The 17439-nt window shown below is 35.0% G+C and overlaps 1 protein-coding gene across 1 annotated transcript in view; it reads right to left on the bottom strand.

The window, feature by feature from the left end:
• Positions 1–17439, bottom strand: part of SNX6 (sorting nexin 6) — a 56406-nt gene that overhangs the window by 27097 nt on the left and 11870 nt on the right. The window contains 6 exon segments of the mRNA XM_079120251.1: positions 2954–3059; positions 4816–4911; positions 10436–10559; positions 12523–12644; positions 14063–14173; positions 16258–16362. Of these exon segments, the coding sequence (XP_078976377.1) occupies positions 2954–3059; positions 4816–4911; positions 10436–10559; positions 12523–12644; positions 14063–14173; positions 16258–16362 (664 nt within the window).

Raw genomic sequence — 17439 nt, 5'->3', positions numbered from 1 at the left:
AAGCAACATAGAGAGGCCCTAAGCAACTTAGTGAGATTCTGTTTCAAAATAAAAAATAAAAAGGGCTGGGGATGTGGCTCAGTACTTGAGTGCCCCTGGGTGCAAACCCTGGTACCAAAAAATAAAAATAATAATAAGCAAAGATTTTTTTGGAGAAAAACCCCCAAAGCACAGGAAATAAAAGGAAAAACAAACGTGGGACTATATTGCACAAAAACTATACAGTAAAGGAAACAATAAAAAGACAACCTGGCACAAGGCCCTGGGTTCCATCCCCAGCACCGCAAAAAAAAAAAAAAAAAAAAAAAAAAAGACAACCTGAAGAATGAGAGACAATATTTATAATACATATATTTGATATTGATATCTAGAATATATATAGAACTCCAAAAATTCAATAGTAAAAAAAGAAATAACCTTTTACATGATTTTAAAATGTGCAATAAACCTAGACATTTCTTAAAAGATGACATATAAATGGCCAAGAGGTATACTGAAAAACTGTTCAACATTGCCAAGCATGATGGTACACATCTGTAATCCCAGTTACTTGGGAGGCTGAAGCAGGAGGATTTTTATTAAGTACAAGACCAGCCTGGATAACTTAGCAAGACTTTGTCTCAAAATTAAAAAGGACTGGGGCTGGAGATGTGGCTCAGTGGTAGAACACTTGCCTAGCATGCCTGAGAATCTGGACTCAACCCCAGTACTGCATGAAAAAAAAAAATTTTTTTTTCAACATAACTAATCACCAGGAAAATGTGAAAGCTGGCAACTTATGGAGAAAAGCACACTGTTGGTGGGATTATAAGTTAATAATAGTCATTACGGAAAACATTATAAAGAATCCTCAAAAATTGTAATAGAACTACCATATGATCCAGCAATCCTATTACTGGGGATAAATCCAAAGGAAGTAAAATCAGGATTTTGAAAAGACATCTGTACTTCCATATTCATTCCAGCACTATTCACAATAGCCCCAAACTGTAAACAACCTAAGCATTAATCAACTGGTGAATGAATAAAGAAAATGTGGTACATATAAAAATGAAATACTGTTCAGAAATAAAATACATCTCCAACAATGTGGATGGAACTGGAGATCATTATATAAACTAAGTCAGGCACAGAAAGACAAGTACACGATTTCACTCATATGCAGACACTAAAAAAGTTGATCTCATAAAAGTTGAGAGTAGAACAGTGGTTACAAGAGGCTGAGGAAAGTAAGGGGGGAGAATGATGATGGAAGGTTGATCAATGGGTATTAAGTTGCAGTTAGGAACAAGACGGTCTTTTTTTCTTCCTGTATTTTTTATTACGACAAAGAAGTTCTGGTGTGCTATTACATGGTAGGGTGGCTAGAGTTAAGAATAAGGTACTATACATTTCAAAAAACTAAAGAAAAAATTTGAAGTGTTCACTATAAAGATGATAAATGTTCAGAAAACAATATTTAACCTGATTTAAATATCATACAATATGGGCGGGGTTGTGGCTCAGTGGTGGAGCACTTGCCAAGCATATGTGAGGCACTGGGTTTGATCCTCAGCACCACAAAAAATAAATTAAATAAAAGGTATTGTGTGTCCATCTACAACTAAAAATAAATAAATATTAAAAAATTATACAATGTACATATGTATTAAATATCAAAATACTGTATTAATACACAAAATTTTTATGTTTTTATGTATGAATTAAAAATAATAATAAAAAAAGACTGACAAGGATGTGGAGCAACTGAACACTCATGGCACTGCCCCTGGAAACATAAAATGGTGTAATCGTTATGAAAAAAGTGTCCGTTTCCTAAAAAGTTAAATTCATGTCCATGAGATATGCTGTGGATAATGTCAGCTCTATTTGTAACAGACACAAGTTAGAAATGACTCAAGAGTCCACCAATAGGCAAATAGACAAATAATTGTTGGTATATCCATACAATAAAATAATACTCAGCAAAAAGAAAAAAAAGCATGAACTACTGACACACACAACTTGGATGAATTTCAAAATCATTTTGAGTTTCAAAACTCAACAATAAAAAGTACATACTCTATTTGTATAAAATTCCAAAAAACATAAACTATTCTATAATGACTAAAAGCAAATCATGTTATCTGAAGAGAGGGGTAGAAGAATTACCAAAGGCCACAAGGAAACGTTCAGGGGTTATGGAACAAGTTCACATGTTCATTATCTTTATTATGGGGATGATTTTATACATGTCAAATTGTACACTTTAATAATGCATCTTATAAATATAATTATAAAAAATACTAATCATACTCAAGCTGTTCATAAACTTTATTGATCTAGCTTGTACTCTGGATCTTTTACATACACAATTTATGGTATAATGCACTGGTCACTTAATCACTTAGGAAGTCTGTTGTTTGTTCTTACAAGTAAATATGGTAATCCATGGAAAAAGCACTTAGTCACAACTCAACCACATTTAAAATATTTTTTCAGAGAGAACCATAATATTTCAGTATGCAAAGTGCTTTATAGATATTTCCTATTTCATCACTCAATATTTTAAAAATGTGAACTCAGAGGTAGAGATTTGTTACAATTAATTTTTGCTGCTTTATCAAAGTTAAATTTTTAAAAATTTCAAGTCATGGCAGGAAAAACTACAGTGACTACTGGTACAGTTTGGTGCCACTGCCTTGATTTGTATGTACTAAGGCACAGTTTAACCTACCCTTTCCTTTGCATCATCAATGTAAATGTCAGCATGGTGTGAAAAATCCAAAAAAGTATCACAGTATTTTTATGAAAATAGTTTTGACTTTGCAGACTCACTTGGGGTCTAGGCTTCAATAGACCATAGCCTAAGAACCACTGTTCCATATCAAGACTTTTACAAACTAAGTAATAAGTCAACCTTATTATTATTCCATTAAATAATTCAAGCTTTAGTCACAGAAAAAAATCTTACTTTTGTGGGATCTTGTCATCCTATCAGACTTAGCAGATGCATCCTTAACTCGGTTATGATATTCTAAAAGGAATGTTCGTTCATGCTCAAAGAAATCATCTACGTCCTATAGGATCAAAAGAAAATATGAGCTTTTTTTCACTTATTTGCTTTAGTACAATGTATAAATAACTTTGTCAAAATTATAACTATAAAATGATTATCAGGAAAACAGCACAGTTAAATCTTCTAAAAATCAGATTGTTAAGTCGATTTTATGAACATGTTAAGACTTTAATAGACATGCATTTCTTTTTTGTTTTTTTTTTTGGGGAGGGCGGTTTGCTCCGTTGTCCAGAATAGCCTCAAATTCGTGATTCTCCTGTTTTGGCCTCCCAAGTAGCTGGGGTTATTAGCATATGCCACCACGCCTGGCTTAAACACGCATTTATATCAAATATGAAATCTATGGTTTTATAGCTGAAGGCTGAGAGATCCTCATATGGTTTGTGTTCCTATGTTATACTCTGAAACATGTTCCTACTTGTGCTCTGCTTCAACAGACATCTTATTGGCAGTGGGAGTGATCAACTGTTTTTGAGAACAAGAAAAATTCTGCCACTATAAGTAAAAATTGATTTTTCTTGATCTAACAGGCAACCTATGGGCCATTCTGTGGCTTCCAGACCTTAGTTGTTAGGGTTCTGTCTGCTCTGGCGAACCTGGCCAAATTAGCTATCTGGGAGCAATGATTAGCCATGTAGTCAATCTCTTTAAAAAATAAAGCCATATATACCTGAGAAATAAAAATCATATATTAACAGTACTTTTACACCTTCTAAACTAGCAATATTTCATTGGAGAAGTATCAATTAATGTGATATAATCTGAGACATATCAATAGAACACAAGCAGCAAGACTTGGTATTGACAAAAATGATGTTTAAAATCTTTAATTTGTATAAGCTCATTTTAAGTGTCGACATGGTAAAAAAGGCAAAAAGTATCATAATGATTTTATGAAAATGTCCTTGACCTTGCAGACTTGCTTTAAAAGGGCCTTGAGATCTAGGTTTTGAGAACCACTGTTTTATATCAGGACTTCTTAAAACTTTAAGTAAATAATTAAATAATTAACTTTCTAAGTATTATTACACATATTATCTCATTCATTTTTGTCAATAATTCTGTGAGCAAGGACATTATTAACCCCATTTTGGAAATGGAAAAACAGATTCAGAGAAAGACTTCTCCCAAGATCATAAAGCAGCAGGAGGCAATACCAAAACTTCAAATGAGATCTTCTAAGTCCAAATCTGAATCTAGGTTTGTCTGCTAACATTTGCAAGGCTAAGCTAAGGGCAAGTATAAAAACAGATGCAGCTCTCTTCTTGTTCTACCCCACAGCTCTGTCTATCCTACACCTAGAAAGACCTTGTATTTATATGGGTGGACATTCCAACCTCTACACTTATCTCTTCCCGTCCCTTCCCTTTAGTTAGCTGCCCCACAATCACCCCTTCACCATCCATGAAATGCACAGCAGTAGCACAGCTGGGGAGAAGACACCTAACACAGAACATGGAAGGTGGTTTTGGATCTGGGTAAGGAAACATGGGGGTCTAGATATCTGTAACGTGGCCTTTTTGGAAAGAAGAGACTCCAGGTGGGTAAATTCCCTGGACTGCAGACTTCTCACTTCTTGGAGGAAAAAACTCACTAAAGAGATAGATACAGGGGAGGGGCACAATTTCCCAAGCCTTAGGATTCCACTGTCCAAACTTTTTTACTCTAATTCTGAACATGTGAAATCTCAATCTATTTCCCTTTTAAAAGAAGTACATTCTCAACCAATAATACTGTTAATCAAATTAAAATCTTACCTTTACTCCTGAAACAATTACTCCATCTGCTGATTTAACCATGTTTTTAAAGAAATCTTCAAGTTTCTCTTTTTTATTTTTTCCTCGCACACTCAACTGAACAAAGGTAATTACAGTTAGCATTTTTAAGGTTACAAATGCAAAGTAGTGTCTTTTATCTTAGACATTTAACTTATAATCTCTACAGAATCCCAGTTTTTAAAGCTAAAGTGGAAATTTCATCATGTGTGTCAACAGTTTTCAAACTTTAGGACATGAAAAGAGGAGTTTAAACTGGGCATAATGGTGCCTATAATCCCTATAGGCTCCTGTTGTGCCTGTTAATACTTTGGGGAGTGAGTTGGGAAGATTGGAAGCTCAAGGCCAGTCTTAGCAACTGAGCAAGATCCTGTCTCAAAATAAAAAATTTAAAAGGCTGAGATATACTCAATGTTAGAGTGTCCCTGAGTTCAATCCCCAGAACTACCAAAAAAACAAAAAAAGGACTGGTAATAACTCAGGCCTTACTCTCAAAGATTCAGCTGATCTACCATAAGGTCTAGATAAGTCAAATTATTCAAGTATATATGACAATTTTGTTATAAGTAGCCCTTTCACCTTACTTTGTCAAGCACTACTATATATAATACAATAACAACCAAAATAACTAAGGAGTCCCTTTAAACGTGAAATTCACTGAGGTAAAACATCGCATCATATGATATGATTCTGCAATATCTCTGAAAATATATTCTGCAAATTTCTCACTGTGAACTCATCCAAATATCAATCCTTGTCCTGTGTTGGGGGTCAGCAACTCATAGTACAAGGAACACCAAAGATGACGCTAAATGACGAACACTCATCCAAGGGTAAAAGTGAGAAGCAGTTACCTCTTTTGACTCCTAGTGCTTGCTGCATCAGGGTGCCCCATAAAGCAACATTCTATCTAATTTCCTTATATATTGCCATGACTTTAATGCCCACAAGACTATAGACATCTTGAGTAGTAACTCCCATAACTGACCCGGAATGACTCTGGTTGGTTTTTCCCACATAGTTTCTCAGCAAACTATAAATAAACAAAAACTGTTGAGTGCTACATGGAACTTTACATCTAAACTCTGGCTCTAAGGATGTGCCTGATTCTTTAATATCAGCTTAACATAAATGAGGTATATTCCAGCTAAGATGAACTCCCTTTTGTCCTAACATATAAATACACATCCTTCTGACCCAAATTGTGGTGATTCAACTGGTCATGTTGCTACCTAGAACCACACTTCCTCTAGCAAGACCTCCTAAACTGCGCTCGGAAATCCTAGATTTGTCTCTTTTTCCCATGACACACTGAGGCCAGTTCTCACACATTAAGACTGGACTGTTCTTCAACCTGACAAAAAACATCTATAAAAAGTCTACAACTAACATCATCTTTAAGGGTGAAATACTGAATGCTTTCCCCCTATCATCAGAGAAAAGGCAAGGATGTCTGCTTTTGCCACTTCATTTAACACTACTAGAAATTCTAGCCAGGCAAGTTAGGCAGGAAAAAGAAATAAAAGACATCACCAGAAAGGAAGAAGCAAAAATAAAAATACAAAAGTTAACAAGTAAGTACAGCTGCCATGGTGGCTGATTGTTTTGGGGAACACAGGAAGTTTAGGAACTTGATTTCTGATTGGTTTTCACTTTCCTGAAAACAAGATCATCAGCTGATCAAGAAAAACTGCTTTGATTTGCTATCACAGAAAATACAAGAAGGCTGTCTAAAGACATAAGTTTGTTATAAATGATAGGGAAGGTACTCTAGATGAGAAAGGTAAACAAGAGTCTGCTAACAAGTCAAAATGCAGTCAATGGTCATAGATCAATGAGTAAAGAAGAGATATAATGGAAATAGGAAGAAGAGAACTGTGAGAACAAAAGGCTGTTCAAAGTCTACAATAGTAGGGCATAAGATCCTATGGGTGCCTTCTGATTGAGGTAGTTTATTTAATGGAAGTTAGGGGATTAAATATTTTCTTAGGGCTGGGGAGATAGCTCAGCTGGTAGAGTGCTTGCCTCACAAGCACAAGGCCCTGAATTCGATCCCCAGTACCGAAAAAAAAAAAAAAAAAAAAAAAAAAAATTCTGCTCTATTGGTTGGTAACTTAGCTTAGTGATAGAGCGCTTGCCTAGCATGCATAGTCCTAGGTTCAAATTCCCAGCACCAAAAATAAATAAATAAATAAATATCCAGCCCAGCTTGGTGGTCCATGCCTGTAACCTAATGGCTTAAGAGGCTGAGGCAGGATCACAAATTCAAATCCAGTCTCAACAATATAGCTAGGCCCTAAGCAACTTAGGAAGACACTGTCTCAAAAAAAAAAAAAAAAAAAAAAAAAAAGGAATGGGGTGTTGCACAGTAGTTAAGTGCCCCTGGGTTCAATCCCTGGTTCAAAAATCATCATCATCATCATCATCTGTTGTTAAACAGATTCAGACTATACCCCACTGGAAATAGAGAAGATACAAGCCAGAAAAATAAAGCAAATTAAAGGCTCTTATTTCTTATAGCAGTGGCCCTTTCTCAATTAAATACAAGAACAAGCCTTTCTAGGTCTCTCCTAAGTCCTGTGGCCCTTTGATACTTCAACAGCTCATCTGTCCAACAAGATTCTAAAAATAATAGAATATCACATGCAGATTTTTTTTCTGCATGGGAGCACTAGAAAAAAACCTGGAAAAAATTTTAATTTGAGCCTATCATCTTTATAACCTCTTAACATACTTTGTATTAATTAAAGAATACTTTCAAAATACTTTCCAGTCCTTTTTTTGGGGGGTGGGAGTGGAACTGAACCTGCAGGCACTTCACTGCTAAGCTACATTCCTAGCCCTTTTTATTTTTTATTTTGAGACAGGGTCTTGCTAAGTTTCTTAGAGCCTCACTAAATTGCTGAGGCTGGCCTCAAACTTGCAATCCTCCTGTCTCAGCCTCCAGAGTGCCTGGGATTAAAGGAATGAGTCACCACACTGGGCTCCCGTCCATCATCTTATGCATTCTCTAAAACACAACTTGCTGATATTAAAAGGGTTATTTTAATACATCATCCTCTTTATCTCTGTTAAGCATGTATGTGCATATGTATGCACACACACATATATGTATATATGTGTGTGTATATGGGAACGTGTATGTACACACATGTATACATATGTATGTATATACATGCACAAATGCATGTGCATGCACACACAAACACACACACATACATACAAATACATTTTTTAGGCAGGGTCTCACTAAGTTGCCAAGCTGACCTTAAACTCAAAATTCTTCAGCCTCAGCCTCAGCCTCTTGGGTAGTTGGGATTACTGGTATGTACCACCAAGCCTGGCTTTATTAAGTGCATGTTTGTGAGGAAAAAAAATAATAAATAAATTTGGTTTGATGGGAGAAAATTATGAACCCCTCAGTTTTCTAAAAGCACTCAGAGATGCTTCATCATCAAGCTACATCCCCAGTCTTTTTTTTTTTCCTTTTTCCTTTTTTTTTTTTGAGACAGGGTTCTCACTAAATTGCAGAGCCTGGCCTTGAACTTGCAAGCCTCCTGCATCAATGAGATTACTACAGACACATGTCACTGTGTCCAGCACTGAAAGCTATTTTATCATGGTGATCTAAATATTTAATAATCTTTCACTTATTGATTCAACAATAAGGTCCAACCAAAAATAAAACCTATAAAGATAAAAAAGTGATGACAGCATTACCATGTACACGTATTCTCCTTTTTTTTTTTTTAATTTGTAGAGGGAAATAATAACTTTATTATATTTAGTTTTTTTTATGTGGGGCTGAGGATGGAACCCAGTGCCTCAAATGTATAGGCAAGCTTTGTACCACTACTGAGTCACAATCCCAGATCATTTACATGTATTTCTTAGCAACCCTGTTACAAATTATTTTTCAGCTTCTTACAATTTACAATACAGGCAGTATTCTTTACAGTTCCTACTTGTAAACTACCACAGTCCAGTACCACATACCACATTCACATAATGAATGTACCAATGCTTAGTATTTCTGTGATCTTGAGTTATTCCATACGATTCATATTTACTAAAACAAAACCAGAAAAGTAAGCTTATATCTGCAAAATTCTTTGATCCTGATGTAATCTGTAAGCAAATTAAGCACTACCCCACGTTTTCAACAAAAACTATGAATTAGTCTTGTCATCTAATAAACACAGGTTCTATGACATGTATCACCTAGCCACTAAAAAATTTTGCCAGCACTATGAATAAAGAAATCTTTAGCTTGCTCTCTGCTTCCCAGCTCCATGAAGTAACTTTCCCTCGCTATGCCATTCCACAATGATGTTGTGCTTCCATTCAGTACCAAAGCAATAGCACCAACCAACCACAGGCTGAAACCATGAGCCAAAATAAATCTTTCCTCCTCTTACAGAAAGAAAAAGGGAGGGAGGAAGGGGAGACAGAGAGAGACAGAGAGAGACAGAGAGACAGAGAGAGAGAGAGAGAGAGAGAGAGAGAGAGAGAGAGAGAGAGAGAGAGAGAGAGAGAAACATTTAAAGCCCAATCATCTCATTTTCTTTTTGTCATCAGCAATTTTTAGGCAGGGAAGCAAGAAGGAAGTAAGGAACATTAGAAGCCATCAACGCTAAAGAAGGTCAGTTAAACAGATCAAGAGTCAGTGATTTACCCAAAGCAATCTAGAATTCTTTTTTTTTTTTTTTTTTTTTTTTTTAGTACTGGGGATTGAACCCAGGGGTGCTTTATTGCTAAGTTACATACCCAGTCCTTTTGTATTTTTTATTTTGAGACAGGGTTTTGCTAAATTGTTTAAGGTCTCAAGTTGCTGAGGCTGGTCTCAAACATGTAATCCTCCTGCCTCACCCTCTCAAGTCACTGTAATTACAGGTATGCTTTACCATGTCCAACCATAATCTAGAATTCTTTAGCTCAAGTACCTTCCTAGAATTCACAAAGCTTCAGATGGCTGAAATTCAAACTTAAAAAACATTAATCAATTTGATAACCCTATTTCTTTGTTATATGTATACGTGTAGGTGCACATGTGTGTATGTGTGTATGGTACTGGGGATTAAACTCAGGGCCTCTGGCATGTTAGGCAAGTGCTCTAACACTGAGCTACATCTCTGGCCCACTTTATTTCTTAAGTTCACTATTCAGGATGAAATAGCAGTATCAATTGGATAAAGGTAAAGGGTGACCTTTATCAAAATGCTTGGAAACACAGAGTTTCAGATTTTGGAATTTTTTAGATCTGGGAATATTTGCATAGACTTTACCAATTGAATACCCCTAAGCCAGAAATTAGAAATGCTCAAAACTGAGCATCAAGTTGGTTCTCAGAAAGTTTTGGATTTCAGATTTTTAGATTATAGGTGCTCAAGATGTAACATGATTTACCACCATTCCTTTAATTAATCCACTCAAGTTCTACTGAAATAATGAGTTATTACTGAAAATGTACCACTTTAAACTGCCTTGAAAAATAAAAACATTCTCAAACAGGTCTTATGCTTTTCTAACTACTGCCCACCTTTTCAAATGATTCTTAAAAAAAAAAACCCTGAATTACTGTATTCATCAATTTGATACTCACATCTTGATTATATTCCAAGAAGACATGGAAATTTAGATCTTTTCTCAAAATAGGATGTGCTGCCACACGACATAGGAACACTTCATGCATTGCAACTGTCTTCTTGAATATTGCCAAATATTCACTAGAACAACACACAAAATTAAAGGCAAAAAACTGTATCAACTAGAAAGTCATCTGCAACAGATTTTTTCGGGAAATACTCTTTAGATTATTCTAAATGCAAAATCAGGAATACAAAATACAATTCATGTAAACAAAGGTTTTAGTTGAATTGTTAATTAAATACATAAAACCCAGCCCTGAAAAAGACTTCATGCTAGTTAATAGTGTTTATTATATCTAAATGTTAATATGTTTAAGTTTTACAAACTTTTCTTACTATGCAAGCTGATGTTTAAAGGTCACTATAGTTTTTTTTTCTTTTTTTTTTTTTTTACCTCCAGAGAAATTACCTGATATAACCTTAATGATTCAATTTTTATATAACTACTGCTTTTAAACACCTTAGTACAAAAAAACCAAAATCCAACCCTCGATAAGCATATTTTCAATGTTAATCATTATTTTCATCTAATGACCCAAACACACAAGAAATGGTTTTTGCCATTACACTGAAGAAATGTGTTTAAGATATTTTAATAACACCAATGACTTCTAGTGAACATACAGTAATACTAGTCAGTCTGAGGGCAAAAAACACTCAAAAGAAAAGGCCCAATATTCTTGCTTCAACTACGTGCAAGAAGGATAAGTTTTACATACCAGCAAACCAGCAGGATCAATGTTGGGAGAAGTTTGATCTCTGTGAGGGTAGTCATTCAGTGAAGACAAAAAAGAAGGATGCAGAGGATGGAGGTAGCAGTAGAATAAACCCAAGGTTCTGTTATCCAACCCCTAACCAGACCACAAAAGAATCATGATCAGGGCCACTAGAAAATCACAGATTCTCCAATATTATTGAGCTCTGCTAATTTCCAGTTTTCAGTCTTATAAACTTTAAGTATACATCTATCTGCTATCAGACTACTGCCTGCACCAAAATGACAGAATTCTTAAAATATCTGTCACTTTATACTTTGACAAAAAAGACCAACTTTGCTAATTTTTCTTTTCAAAAAGAGTTTATTCAGCTATTCTAAAGAGGAATTTAGTAGCTCTATAAATATGTGCTTGAAAACTGAAACTTAGTGAATGAGAAGAAAAGGAAATACAAAAAGGGGAGAAATGACCAGAAAAAAAAGATATGGAAGTGACAATAAAGCAAGGACAAGTATTTCCTTATACATCTCTCAAGATAGAAATAATTCAGAAAATTCAAAAGGTAAATTTTTTTTGTTTTGTTTTGTTTTTCTTGCGGTGCTGGGGCTCAAACCCAGGGCCTTGCGCTTGCAAGGCAGGCACTCTACCGACTGAGCTATCTCCCCAGCCCCTGTAAATGTTTAATAAAAGGGAAGAAACTGGATTTTCAGCAAATAAGCTAAAAATGAAATTTAAATTATCACAATTTTCTAAGAACTTAATTCAATTATAATATATATAGAACTAATGGTTAATGATAACCAATTCTTAATTATTCTCTTGTTCCTTTGCTCCTATTCTTTTCATTTTGGTCAGAAGCCAAGGGCAGAGAAAAGGAGAAGAAAATTATATACTTTCTTTTCTTTTCTTTTTTTTTTTAAGAAAACAAGCACAGAGTTGCTCAACACCTTCTATGAGAAACAGAAGTTTTAGTACTATGCACAAGTTGAAAAAAGAGAACCAGAATGGAAATGACTATGGCCTCGTGAAAAAAAGATATACATTCTGCTTTAAAACATCATGTTCCCTTTCTACTATTTTTTACAAGTGTCTGGATCCTCTGTTCATAATTTCCAGTCTATTTAAAATATTCAGTAATTTTACAATGGAGACAATAATTCTGTAATTTTCCTGTAGGCTCTGATCATGATCATTAACTCTAGTTGTGTGACTTAAACTTGCATCTTTCAGAATCACAATGGTGAAATGATTAAAAGAGTGGAATATCAGCACAAAAAAAAAGGCATTAATAATTAACAAAAGCAACAACAGAAAACATCACATACGCTTCCAGTTCCTGTTTCATTTTTGTGAATTCTTCCTTTGTCATTGATCCTTCTCCTTCTCCAAGCTTTTGTAGTTTTTCCCTTGAAGCATCAAAATCAGGTCTTGGTGGTGCTGGTGGAATCTGTAATAAAAGTGAACCACTTATTTTAAGGGACTATTTCATTTGTTTCCACACTGTACCACTGCTACCATAAGACTGTCTGAGAAACCTAAAGGCATCCTAAATGAACTAACTGTAAACAATTACATTCAGATTGGAGAATTTTATTAGTTTTCAGGGATTTTTTTCTTTTTGTTTTTGCAGTACTGGAATTGAACCCAGGATCTTGCACATGCTAGGCAGGAACTAAGCTACATCCCCAGTCTTTCTTGTTTTTATTCAGAGACAGGTTGTTGCTAAATTGCCTAGGTTGGCCTCTAATTTGTAATCTTCCTGCCTTAGCTCCCAAATAGCTAGGATTACAAGTATGTGCCACCATGCTGGGCTTCCAGAGCTTCACTAATTTTAGAAATTAAGATCCTTGAGGTCTTAATTTCACCACAAAAGAAATAAAGGATAACACTACTTTCTGGTTTTACAATTGTTCTCAAAATTCAATCTGCAGACTCCTACAGTAACCCAGAATCCTCGAATTCTTATTAGGTTGTTTTTTTTTGTGTGTGTGTGTGGTGTACTGGAGATTGAACCCAGGGCCTTGTGCATGTGAGGCAAGCACTCTACCAACTGAGCTGTATCCCTATCCCGAGAATTCTCAAATTCTTATATGCTCTAAGTTCTGACTACAGACTGAATGAATGTGAATAGAAAATATACATGTCATTTTTGTAAAGGGCATTATTAAATACAGTTTTTATTTTTTGTTGGTTTCTTCCCCCATGTTTTTTAGTTGGTCCATTATAATTATATTTACTGATGGGATTTGTTGTTACATATTCATACATGCACACAATATACAATATAACAATTTGGCCAATATCAATCCCTAGAACTTCAATTATATTTTTAAATTAATGAATTCATAGTAGTAATTTTTTTTAACAGACTGCATTTTGATTCATTGTACACAAAGGGGGTAACTTTTTGTGTCTATGGTTGTACACAATGTAGATTCATACCATATGTAATCATACATGTACATAGGGTAATGATGTCTGTCTCATTCCACTATCTTCCCTACCCCTCCTCCCCCCTTCTCATTTTCCTCTACACAATCCAAAGTTCCTCCATTCTTCTCTTACTCCTCCTCCCCCCGACCTCCATTACATATCATCTACTTAAGAGAGAAAACATTTGGTCTTTGGTTTTTTGGTTTTCTAAATTAACAAATACTAAAAACATTATCCAGCAAGGGATGTTTAAAAGGGTCTTGGATTACAGGAATGTACCTGAAGCAGAAAGTTTTTTTAAAAAGGTAACAAACTAAAAATAACAAAAAAGAAAAAAGTAAAAAGATATAAATTAATGCTAAAGAAGACTGCAAGAGAAGAGTATCCAAAATGCTCTAGAAAATGAGATTAAAATAAAACCTCAATACTTACAATATATCCTGCATAGTCTTCATTTTCAACGAAGGAATCATGAAGCCAGATAAATTCCTCATGTTGTCGAACAACAGAAAACTCATTCTGTTTAAAATTTGGCAATGAACTCTGCAAAGACAAATTCTTTTGAATAAAAGTCAAAATTATACCAACAACTTTTGATAAATAATACATCTCAGTTCTCTAAAAACTAGTCTTAACTGGGCAGAGTAGAGCACACCTATAATCCCAGCAATTTGGGAATGCTGAGCCAATAGGATCACAAGTTCAAAGAGTCACAGAAACTTGGTGAGGCCCTAAGTAACTTAGTGAGACTCTGTTCTCAAAAAAATAAATAAATAAAATAAAATAAAAGGCTGGGAATGTTGCTCAGTGATTAAGCACCCCTGGGTTCAATTCCAGTACCAAAAATAAATAAATAAAAATAAAAACTAGTCTTATGTGGAAGACTACCCCATGACATTAAACTCTAGTATGAAAACTCCAAGAGACTTAGTCAAACTTATCCTCAGATCTTTGGGAAAAGAAGTTGACAGGCTTTTATTATCTTATACTGCTATCATTAATTAAGAATTATCCTGCCGAACATGGTGGCACATGCCTATAATCCCAGCGGCTCAGGAGGCTAAGGCAGGAGGATCAAGGGTTCAAAGCCAGCCACAGCAACAGGCAAGGCACTAAGCAACTAAGTGAGATCCTGTCTCTAAATAAAATATAAAACAGGGCTGGGATATGGCTCAGTGATTGAGTGCCCCTGAGTTCAATTCCTACCCTCCCCCACCCCCAAAAATAAATAAATAAAATAAAAAGAATTATCCTACTGAGGTAAAACAAGCAGAAGGGGGGAAAAGGAAGAGAAGGAAAGGGAAGATACAAGGAAATGAAAAATAAAAATTACCCTACTGATATTTATAAAATTCAACTATTCAAACAAAGAAAAATAGATCTACAATCTGATAAGAATAATAATTCGAGCCAGGTGCTGTGATACAAACATGTAATTCCAGCTACTTGGGAGGATAAGGTAGCAGGATCACAAGTTCAAGACCAGCCTGAACAAATTAGCAAGACACTTTTATTTATTTTTTAAAAAATAGAGAGACCTGTCTCAAAATAAAAAATAAAAAGGATTGAGGATGTGGCTCAGTGGTAGAGCACCCTGGATTTAACCCCTCCTACCTGAGAAGAAAGACAAAAAGAATAAAAGAACAACAAAACTGAAAATAAAATTATACTGAAAAATAGATAAAAACTTTGACAAAATTAAATTTGTATAATATGTAGGCTTTATGATTATTTCTTAAAATGTTCACCTTTAAAAAGTACATTTCAGCCTGGGGCTATAGCTCAGTGGTAGAGCATTTGCCTAGCACATGTGAGGCACTGGATTCTATCCGCAGCACCACATAAAAAGATAAATAAATAAAATAAAGGTATTGTGTCCATTTATAACTAAAAAAAAAATTTTTCAAAAGGACATTTTGCCAAGTGCTGAGGTGCTCACCAATAATCCCAGCAACTCTAGAGGCTGAGACAGGAGGATCACAAGTTCAAGGTCAGCCTTAGCAATTCAGTAAGACCCTGTCTCAAAATAAAAACCAGAAAGGGCTCAAAAAAGGCTGCAGATATAGCTCAGTGGTACAGTGTTCCTGGGTTAAGACCCCAGAACCAAAAAAAAAAAAAAGTATACTTCCTGCCAGAAGTGGTGGCACACACCTGTAGTCCTAACTACTAGGGAGGCTGAGGCAGAAGGATCTCAAGTTCTAGGCTGGCCCTGGGGAATTCAGTAAGACCCCAACTCAAAAATTTTAAAAGGGTTGGAATATAACAAGGGTGAAGCACTTGCCTAGCACGTGTAAAATACTGAATTCAATTCCTAGTACCCACTCCCCAAAAAGTAATTTTCATAAAACATTTTTTGTTAAAATAGCAGAAATTATAAACTATGTCCCTTTCAAGTATGTTCAAAACCCTAGTTCCAGTCAGCATGTTATTATACTTTTTCATTTTTCCTTTTTTTTTTTTAAAGAGCTTTTATAGTTATACATAGTAGTTGGATTCATCCCAACACATACATTCATGGAATTTCAATTTTAGTTCATGATTCCCACCCCCTGGTCTTTGTCCTCCCCCTTATACATATAACATTAACACAACAAAATACAAAAGACAAAATATAAAATCCCACCTACTTTTGTGTGAACGGTGAATTTTACTTTATCCCTCTCACTAAGAGCATCAGAAATGTCCACCTGCAGAGCAGCATCACTTTGAAGATCTACATTTATTGCTTTAAGCTAGAAAAAGACAATAAGTAATATCTTAATGAAATTCTGTGTACTTTCATGTAATTTCATTCTTCTCCCAGACAACAGGACAATGCAAAAACAAAAGAATTGCAAATACAAAAAAGTACTCAAGCTCATTTAATCTATATATACAAAGTTAGGGCAAGTGCTTTGGGTAATGGTATATTTTAAACAATTTTCATTCTACAACATTCAACTAAACTCTGCACTGCATGAGTCACTAAGCTAACCATGATCCATCATGATTTCATCCAAAAAGAAAACTATTTTCCAAAGAATACACTCATACATCGTTGGTGGGATTGCAAATTTGTGCAACCACTCTGGAAAGCAGTGTAGGGATAGGGATTCCTCAAAAAACTAGGAATGGAACCAATCTGACCCAGTTATTCCACTCCTCTGTAGATATCCAAAGGTTATTTAAAATCAGCATACTACAGTGATGCAGCCACATCAATGTTTATAGTGGCACAATTCACAACAGCTAAGTGATGGAGTCAATCTAGGTGTCAACAGATGACTGGAAAAAGAAAATGTGGTATATATACACAATGGATTATTACTCAGCCATAAAGAATGACTTTATGATATTTGCTGGTAAATGGATGGATCTGGAGACTATCATGCTAAGTGAAATAAGTCAATCCCAAGAAACCAAAGGTCACATGTGTTCTCTGATATGTGGAAACTAATCATCAATAAGGGATCAGGGGATAGAAGTTCGGAATAAAGGCAAGGGAGAGAGGATGAGAAAAGGAAAGAGGGTGGAATAAATTAGACATAACTTTCCTATGTACACATATAAATACACCACAGTGAGTCTCACTATATCAGGTGCACCCACAAGGAATTTAAAAAAATAATAACTATGGGTAAATGACAAAAGAATCAATAAAGGGAAAGGAACAGGGGTAGGGAGAGGGAAAAGGAAGGCGAAATACTGGAGTATTAGATATATTACTAAATTAGATATATTCCATCTTTTATAATTATGTCAGAATGGATTCTGTCATGTAGAACTAAAAAAAAAAATTAAAAAATAAATTAATTAATAAAATTATTTTC

This window comes from Sciurus vulgaris (assembly GCF_902686455.1).
Source record: "Sciurus vulgaris genome assembly, chromosome: 2".
NCBI classification, from domain to species: domain Eukaryota; kingdom Metazoa; phylum Chordata; class Mammalia; order Rodentia; family Sciuridae; genus Sciurus; species Sciurus vulgaris.
The sequence above is the reverse complement of the archived record's forward strand: the minus strand, read 5'-3'. Positions and strand labels throughout refer to the sequence as shown.